The sequence below is a fragment of the Vicia villosa genome, linkage group LG7, assembly GCF_029867415.1.
Source record: "Vicia villosa cultivar HV-30 ecotype Madison, WI linkage group LG7, Vvil1.0, whole genome shotgun sequence".
Lineage (NCBI taxonomy): Eukaryota > Viridiplantae > Streptophyta > Magnoliopsida > Fabales > Fabaceae > Vicia > Vicia villosa.
Genome location: NC_081186.1, coordinates 107,049,388 through 107,058,827, shown reverse-complemented (window position 1 = coordinate 107,058,827; position 9,440 = coordinate 107,049,388). Strand labels below are relative to the sequence as shown.

At 32.9% G+C, this 9,440-nt stretch overlaps 1 protein-coding gene across 1 annotated transcript; it reads right to left on the bottom strand.

The window, feature by feature from the left end:
* Positions 1 to 2,583: 2,583 nt before the first annotated feature.
* On the bottom strand, positions 2,584 to 8,583 carry LOC131616443 (uncharacterized). Its single transcript, XM_058887768.1, has 13 exons — positions 7,986 to 8,583; positions 6,543 to 6,695; positions 6,241 to 6,453; positions 6,064 to 6,153; positions 5,676 to 5,792; positions 5,179 to 5,448; positions 4,705 to 4,864; positions 4,318 to 4,395; positions 4,029 to 4,129; positions 3,769 to 3,939; positions 3,488 to 3,562; positions 3,223 to 3,336; positions 2,584 to 3,109 (listed from the first exon to the last, which is right to left on the bottom strand). The coding sequence occupies exons 1-13, from the start codon at positions 8,364 to 8,366 to the stop codon at positions 2,774 to 2,776; spliced, it is 2,259 nt and encodes a 752-aa protein (XP_058743751.1). The 5' UTR covers positions 8,367 to 8,583; the 3' UTR covers positions 2,584 to 2,773.
* Positions 8,584 to 9,440: the final 857 nt, after the last annotated feature.

Genomic DNA, 9,440 nt, shown 5'->3' with positions numbered 1-9,440 from the left:
CTAATGGAAAGAGAATATAAATGATAAATATTGTATAGATGGAGATAGCATATTTAATATGGGATAAGATGTCATTAGTGGTGGTGTCTTTAGTGATGATTTGGATGTTCCTCTTTATCAAGGTTGTCAAAATCGGGATCTTGCATAAGAACGGAAGGGGATAGTAAGATCGTAAAACATAAGATCGTAACTAAAAATCGTAAAATAATGCTAAAACATAAAATAATACTATATATTTGAAGTATTTCTACATGACATTTTTTGTATAGCAAGTGTATTTGTGGAAAATGTGTTGGAATTAGACTCAAACCTTGAGTAATTCTTTATCACTTACACTATGACAATGAAAGAAAGGGAATTTAGGGAGAAAGGTGAATTAGGTTTTTCAGTTGCAAGTGAATAAGAAATTTTCCACAGTTTGTGGGCAGAGAGAAACTCTGTAGAAAATCATCTTCTTCCTTTTTATCATCATCCGAAGAGCGATGTGGATTTGCAGGCTCAGTCAGCAAAAGAAAAGAAAGGCAAAGGAAGTTGGAATGGAAATAACAGTAGAGGTGGCTACAACAATTCGACTGGTTGAAATCATCAATAAGAAAGCTAGTCGAATAAGAGAAAACCCTCATACCAAGGAAACCAAAGAGGTGGTGCTACAGGTAGTGGAAGGGGTGGTGGTCGAAAGCCTGACAAAAGTCACATACAATGTTTCAATTGTTAGGAGTATGGTCACTATTCTAATGATTGTCCAGAAAAGCATAAGAATCAAGAAAGTGATGCAAAGTTTGCAAAATATGAAGAAGTAGAGATGCCCATCATTTCTTGTCATTAAAATAAAAGGGAAGAAGATGATTTTCTGCAGAGTTTCTCTCTGCCTACAAACTGTGAAAAATCTCTTATTCACTTGCAACTGCAAACTCTAATTCACCTTTCTCCCTAAATTCCCCTTCTTTCATTGTCATTGTGTAAGTGATAAAGATTTACTCAAGGTTTGAGTTTAATTCTAACATTTGGTATCTAGATCTCCGGTTAAACGATTCAAGGCAAGAGAATGATGATGACAATGAATCATCCGAATGGACATTTTCTAGCAAGTCTTCCAATTCTAAAAGGAGATAACTATGAGAATTGGTGCTAACAAATGAAGGTTGTGGTATGTTGTCAAGATCTTTGGGATCTTGTGAAAGAAGGGGTAGCACCGATTGCAGAAGACGCGACATAAAGTATTGCAGAAGAAGAAGAATTATAAAGCTCTCTTTATAATTCATCAATGTTTGAGTCCAGATGATTTTGAAAAAGGTTAGTGATGTAGAATTTGCAAAAGAATCTTGGGATATTCTTGAAAAGTCTTTTGAAGGTGTAGAAAAGGTGAAAGAGGTGAGGTTACAAACTCACAAAAGAACATATGAATTGCTTCAGATGGAAGAAAGTGAAAGCATAATTGATTTCTTCACTAGGGTTATGAAACTAGTGAATCAAATCAAGGTATATGGAGAAGTGTTGACATCAAGATAAGTTGTTGCAAAGATCTCGAGGTCATTGGCTCCCAAGTTCGACCACATAGTGGTAGCCATAGAAGAATCGAAAGATTTTCGAAATTGACAAAAGAAGAGCTTCAAGGGACACTTGAATCTCATGAACAAAGAATGACTAAAAGAGCTGCAGACAAGTCGAAGGGCGATGTGGCTTTGCAGGCTCAGTCAACAAAAGAAAAGAAAGACAAAGGAAGTTGGAATGTAAATAAAGGTAGAGGTGGCTACAACAATTCGACTCACACATAGTTTCGACACAAAAAAAAATTTACAATTTAACAAAATGGACGCTATCGAACCATAATTGTTTCGCCACTGTATCTTATCATCCTTCTCGGCTTGTAATGGTGGTGGCTGGAAATTACCGATCGTGGCCGGAAATGGCCAAGGTCGCACATAATCAATGTTTTTATCATTTTTTATAATTTGACCATAACACACGATTCTCTTTAAGATCTAGATTGTTGGGGGTGAGTGAAATCGTAAAATCATAAGATTTTAAGATTTAAATCAAGATTTTGATAACCATACTACTAATCTTTTTAATGATGATCTGATTGATGAAGAATTAGAAGAGGATGAAGATGAAGATGACTATACTCATATGAGATTGAGATTTGATGATATTTTTAATGTCTAGAATAGTTATTGTATTGTTTTCATTTTGAACTAAATTTTTCAAATTGTGTTTTGCTTATGAATTCATGATTTTTATTGTGAAGTTGTGAATTTATGGTCACTTATTTTGTTTATATACGGTGTTTTGAGCATTTGTATGTAATTATACATATATAAATATATTTTTCTACCCGTGCTACAATCCAAGAGTTATGATTTTCAATCCCTTATTGATTCTGTGTAAATTCTGGAGTTTTAAACATTGCACACAAGCACACATCCCGGCTTCAGAAGTACTACAACTTTGGTAGATGCGATTACATTTTGAATATGGGATTTCCCACAATTCCATTTTTTGTTTAAACATCTAAAGAAAATTCACAATTAAAAATTTAACATTTAAGCATTAACATTAGAAGAAAACAAAAGGCCAACAGGGAACAAAAAACGATGTAATCAGTTTATGTTTAATACGTATTTCTTACCATTTCTCCTACTTTAGACGAGAAACTGAGGAAATAGAAGCAACTATTATTAACTGTAGACATTATTATACAAGAGCTTACAAACACCGTTTAGCAAACTTTAATACTAAACAGATTTTCTTATGTTCAACTGAAAATATAATTTCACTGCAAGCAATCACAATCACATAGCTCAATACAGCATTTAATCAACTCAAAACAAGCCAAGGCTGCACAAATTTGAGTGCAAACTATGGTGCAACTATCATTCACAAGAGAGCAAGTCTGTAGCAGACACATGCAACAACATGTGTTAGCCACCTTACCGCAACAAGTAGAAGCTGCTCTCTCCAATAGTCCTTCAGATGGTTTTGCCTCTTTTGTTGCTGGTGGAAGATTCTCAGCAGTTGATTTCAAGTCACCAAATCCATGACTCAGTCCTCCGAGGAATAGCTTTGGGATTTCAATTTCCAAATCCTTGAAGCTAAGTCTGCTGTAAGCCTGTTTTGAAGGAATGCAGGTAAATCATATAGGATGAAACACCGATACTGATTACAGATACGACATAAATACAAACGCGACAGTATTTTTGCTAACACTAAGGTAAAATCTACCTTTTGTAACAGAAAATTATCAGGTGCCTTCTTGACATCACCTTTCTTCACAAGTATCATCTCCAGGAAGGTATACTCAGAGGGGACATTATTTTGAATGCTCATTTTAGTAACCTATTAGAGAAAGTAAAATCGAATGGCTTTGTTTAAAATCATTGCTTGAATATGAACTGTCTCCACATACTTTCTATGTTCATATTCCTTAGTTTCCTTTTCTCTTTTAAAAAACAAATCCAACATGCAGAAAATCACAAAATAGACAAACCTTCTCCTCCAGCTCTTTACTTTCTAATAACCAGGCACGAGCAGTGACTAGGTCTATATGTCTCTTTGAAAAGACCTGGAGTTAATACCAAAATTTATATCAACATGCATTCAACAATCACAACAGTCAGTTCTAACCCAAATTAATCATTTAAAATCCACTTTTTTAAAATCAGTTTTTGCTACCGAAGAACCAAACACATACTTAAATAATATAAACTTTTGATTCTCAGCAAGATATGAGGAACAAGTGATAATTAAGCCATAGGGTTGAGACATTACATTAGTGAGATGCATATCCTTTTCTCTTTTCACTTTAAGATCCACTTCGAAGCTGGTCCTATCAGCCAAAGTACCAGTAACCTTAACTAGTTCAGGAAAAGTTCCATTATATCTGCCTGATATGATCAATGGACTTCCAAATGATAGGTCAGGAATATGAGTTGGGAACAACTGCATTGACCGGACTATAGTTATAACAACAAATAGTAAGTATGATCCATTTATAATTGAAAACAAAACATTACTTGACATGTACCTACCTCCTTTGAGTCAAGGCCTTCTAAGTTTTTGATGGTGATATCAACAACTGTAACTGATGAAGCAGTACTAAATAGCCTTTGCATTCGAGAGTCAATTGTATCTGGACATGATTTAGAGAGGCGGAGAGATAGATTAACGAAACATCTAGATATGATTTTGCAATTACTTGTGTTCTTATTGTGACTTCATGACAAATTACAAAACAATAAATCATTTTTGTTTAAGCATCTATGTTTCACTAGCTTCAAGTGGCAATGTTAGATTAACTCGACTAGCAAAGATACTGACCTAAATCATATGCCGCATCATAGTGACCCCTCCCAATTTCTGCTAGCGTTTGCAGGAAGTAGTGATTACAATATAAACCTGAAAATTACAAATTACAAAACAGAAAAGCTATGTGAAGTGTTACAACAAACAAATAAAGTTGAACAAAGTAAAACCTATTTTTGCCAGTCTCATCTTGACAAATTAAGCATCATGTCAAAGCATTTGTTTCTCCAGCTTAAACATGCCTAGATTCAGCTTCAAAATATTTCAGCTACTTAAAGCTTTATCTAGAGTAAGCAAAACATTTATAAGAGGTTGGTTTGTCAAATCAACACTGCAAATTAATGATATTTGAGAATCTATTTTCTGATGACCCCAAAGAGAAGAGAAAGTTAGAACTCTTGCCTATGCCAAAAGTGCATATGCGCGGTGTGCGGACTGATGGCCCATTTGTTACATAGCTTTTCACAAATTCACATATCTCTCTCTCATCCTCGACAGCCCCATCAGTTACAAGAAAAATAAGAGGGACTGAATGGCTTGATTTCCGAAGTAGGTTCATTGCCTAAGATAGAGCAAAAAAGAAAATCAAATATTCCGATGACAAATTTGTATATATCAAGGACTCAACATCCACCAGTACAGCAAAGGATACAATTTACTGAACACTTCATAAGACTTGCAACAAAATAAAATCAAGTACTAAGATAACAAAAATAGTAGCCTTTGCCTTTTCATCACCTCTTTTAAGATGTAACAGTACTTTCATTTACGCACTTGAATGAAGAAACCAAAATGACAAGAGAAGCTTTAATTAACAAGTCATGAAGTAAGAAAAGAAGGCACATCATATTGAAAATGTCAAAAATTAAGAATTACCTGAGTTAAGGGAAGCATGATGTTAGTACCACCTTTTGCTACAAAAGTAGTGTCTACCCACTTGGAAGCCTTAGAAATTGCTTCCTTTGTAGCTGTTACCATCGATGGCGAGAATAAATAGGCCTCCCCATTGAAAGCTATTATGTTAAATGTATCTTGCTGGTTTAATTTAAAGAGTGAAGCCAGCAGCGCGTTCTTTACGTTTTGGAGAGGACTTCCTTTCATGCTTAAACTTATATCTACTACGAACACCATATCCTTTTTAAAAACCTATCATTGGACAGAATGCTCCAGTATAAAATTTCTTGAAAATTAAAGGCATCTTAACTTGATTGAAAGTTTGAAAAGAAAAAAAAAATGCATCTGTGCAAACTACAATATAACCATTTTAAGCTAAGCACACACTAACTTATCTAACTTTTCTGTCTTAGGAATCAGAACAAAAATATATTTTAGAAAAGAAAAATAAATTGACATAGTATAATATTGAAACAAACCTTTCTATCATGATAATTTCCAGGGTAAAGATACAAGCAAAATATCTCTCTTTCATCGAAATCACGCAGGAAAGGCGATTGTAAGAGAACACCTCCAAATAAGTCACTTGAAGAAACCTGTAAGAGGACCAGCAAATTAAGCTAATTTGGATGTAGCATCCTGAATGTCTATCATTCAAAATCAGAATTTACTTCTTTTATGGAATTGCATTAAAACAAATTGAAGACTGCTATTTGTTTCGAGATAAATAGGCAAGAAGCACAAGAGTTAGTGAAAACATTCCTCTCACTTACATGTATTATTTCATGCCTTTTGTGTGCTGATTATTTCATAAACAATCTGCATTTTCCAAACAAATTAATAAAATGACGTGCTTCTAGTTCTTACCTTGTACGAGAAACTGAAGTCTGTATTTGACCAAGTTGATACTTCTGCTTCATAAGATAAACTTAACTTTCCAGCTTGGCGCGTTAGTCCCTGGAAAATAATAAAATTGATTTTAGTTCAAGTCTAAACAGAAGCCAAATTGAACACTGTAACAGCACAACAGGCAATAGAATTTACTTTAAGAGGATGACTAGTGGCTTTGCATAACACTTCGTTTGCGGTACCAGAATTCAATTTCAAAAGTATCTTCTCTTTCTTAGATAGTTTACTTCCAACAGGGTTGACATATGAAGGAAAACAGAAAGGGACCGTAAGACAGAACTCGCCATCATGAAATAATAACTTCTGGGACCATTTGATTTTAACTGAGAAGATGGAGCCTCCCCTAATCTGCAGAGTTTTAAATGTACATGTTAAATTAACAACGATAAACAACAAGGTGAGATAAACCTGTTTTGAGATATAGTATTATTATTAACCTGGGGAATCTTGATAATGTATATTTGGCTTTTCAAATAGTATCCATCTTTAGCTTTGGCCATTTTCTGCTTATCTTTTTCATCTTTTAGAGAGACCAATTCAGTGTGATAGGATTTTTCAGAATCATCAACTTCGACACCTAGAAGTGAACCCTGTTAGCCACATGATCATATTTAACTTGAGAAGTAGTCATATGAAACAAAATGCAAGTCTGCAACAGTTGAAGGAAAAATTTGTATGGTATATATGCAATTTCAACTATTATATATGTTATGGTAGGTTTTCCAAATTTCATCTTTAACTTATGATTTAGATATCAGTTGATAAAATTGAATGCCATTTACTTTCTTTGCTCCTACTATGATAGTATCATCACTTAAATTCTCAAATCTCAACTAGAAATATATAATATTGTATGATCATGAATGATGATTACTTTCTTTCATGCATTTGTAAAACAGAATGATGGCAATTAGATATTATCATTACACTTACACTTACTATAAATGCATCAATAAGAAGATGATGAACATATTTATTTATTTTAAAATAATTCTAACACTAAGAAAAAAGTCCAAAAAAAGAAAACTTTTTTGTTTTAAAATATAATTAATCTTGCATTAAAATTGTAAAGTTGTAATTTATAATAACGGAGTACTCTATTATTACTAGTGTTATTACTTTATTCGTTTATAAAGAGCACATAATATTTTATAATCCTGAAAACGACAAAAATTTCCCCGACAAGTTATTCAACTGCTGTTACTATACAACAAAAAGCCACATTAAGCTTTATTCAACATCCAATCATTACTTTTCTTTTACAACTGAAAAGTCGAATTTACCCTACTTCTTAACAAAAAAGACAAATGCAAACAGTTTTCCATATCAGGTTCGATGGTTCGAATGCTCAGAAGAAAACGATAGAAAAAACGGATAGTTTAAAAATTTGTTTATTTTATTAATTATTAAAAAATGAAAAATTATTTTTCTTATACTTTAATAGTACAATATAATAAAATTAACTGACTTGAGAGTTGACACGAGATTCACGCCAATTTCTTTTTCGTCTTTTTCCAAACATATGTTAAATTTTTTTATTTATTTTTTTAGTAAATTAAAAGTAGAAACTGTTTCCATTTTACTGAAAAAAAATTTTATTTTTATATGATTAAAAAAAATTTATTTTTAACTCAATTCAATTGATAATCGTGCATACATATTAAGTCGGACCCGGACGTCAATATGACGCAGTTATAAAGGATTTGATAATTATTCTAATTGTTACAATTATAATTTTGAACTTATTTTGTATTGATGAGTTTAATAAGTCTCGATTGAATTTATTATTATGGATATATATACGTTTTGTATAAATGCTTTATATAAATAAATTTTGAGTGGAAAAACGTATAAAAAAATTTCTCAGAAAATATAATTACCTGTTCACCCATTGGAATAGCAACCTGACAATCACACACACTACTTCCCCTAACGCAGTGCACGCGCCAACTTCCGGTAACGGTTACAAACGCCGTATCCAAACAGCACTCAACTTCCATGGCAATTCCATGAAGAAGAAGCGGTATCAACGCCGGAGGATCACACCGTCCGTAAACATACGGCTGATAACTCCGAATGTCAGGATTATCTACTATCTCAGGATCAGGTATCACCGCATAACACATCGGCGCCGACGGTAGAAAATCCTCCGTCGACCTGGACATTTCCGGCACCGGTGCAGGAGCCGATCCTTTGAAGTGATGAATTCGCTTTGAGAGGTTGAGTCCGAAGTCGACGGAACTGGAAAAGTGTCGCGCCATAGGTGGATGAATCACCGGAGATGATTTTCCGGTTGTTTGTTACTTTGTTAGGGAGGTTTGAGAGGAGGAATGTGAAGGAGAGGGTTTTGAAGAAGAGAAATGGAAACAGTAGAGGAAGAGTGAGAGAGAGGAAGAGGAAGGAAGAGGGAGAGGTTACTTCAATTCGTAATCGTTTTCGTATTAACTACTCTCGGAATTTGATTGGATAGGATATGACAGGAAGATTAATTTCGTTTTTTTATTTTATTTTATTTTATTGAATTATTAGATTAGATGTATGTAATAATTAGTACTGTTTGTTTTGCTATGACATGTTGGAACAGATGTGGGAGTAATAGTTATGTGACACGTTATATTTATTGTGGTTTGGGTGAAATAAATAATGGATAAAGCTAACATGTGCCTCAAGGGCAAATGTTAAGAAACCTAAATATAGTAAATTAGTATTGGAAAATGTAATAAATACATTAATTATGAACTTTTTAGGAAAACAATGCACATTTTTTTAGAAAGAATTTCTACATTTAGCTCTTAACATGTGCCCTTAGGGCACATGTTAGCATGACCCATAAATAATTGATGGACTTTATCTGAGTGATATTATTATAGTTTTTGTTTTTTTTTTAATTGAGATTTTAAAACTGATGATATATATTAAAAAATCAATGTGATTTTTTTTTTAAGATGGATTAGACTAATGAGATTTTGAGTTTTATCTAAATAATAATTGATTTTATGTATTTACCTTTTTTTTATTAGTAGTCACTAATAATTTTAATAAAATAATACTTTATACGAAATTGGTCTCCAATTTTAAAATTGGTGGTTTAGTCCACTATTTTAACATTTATTATAAGTTTGTTCCTACATTATGGTATCTATTCTTAAGAGGTGATAAGAAAAACCATAATGTGATATAATATGGTTTTAGCTAATCAATGGCCTAATAAAATCAATCCAATACATATATATTCCTAATTCAATTATAGATGTCCTTTAGGTCGAGAACAAGCGCACCTTTATATTGAAAATATACAATAAAATATGACATCGCTATTATCTCAAGAGTTGATA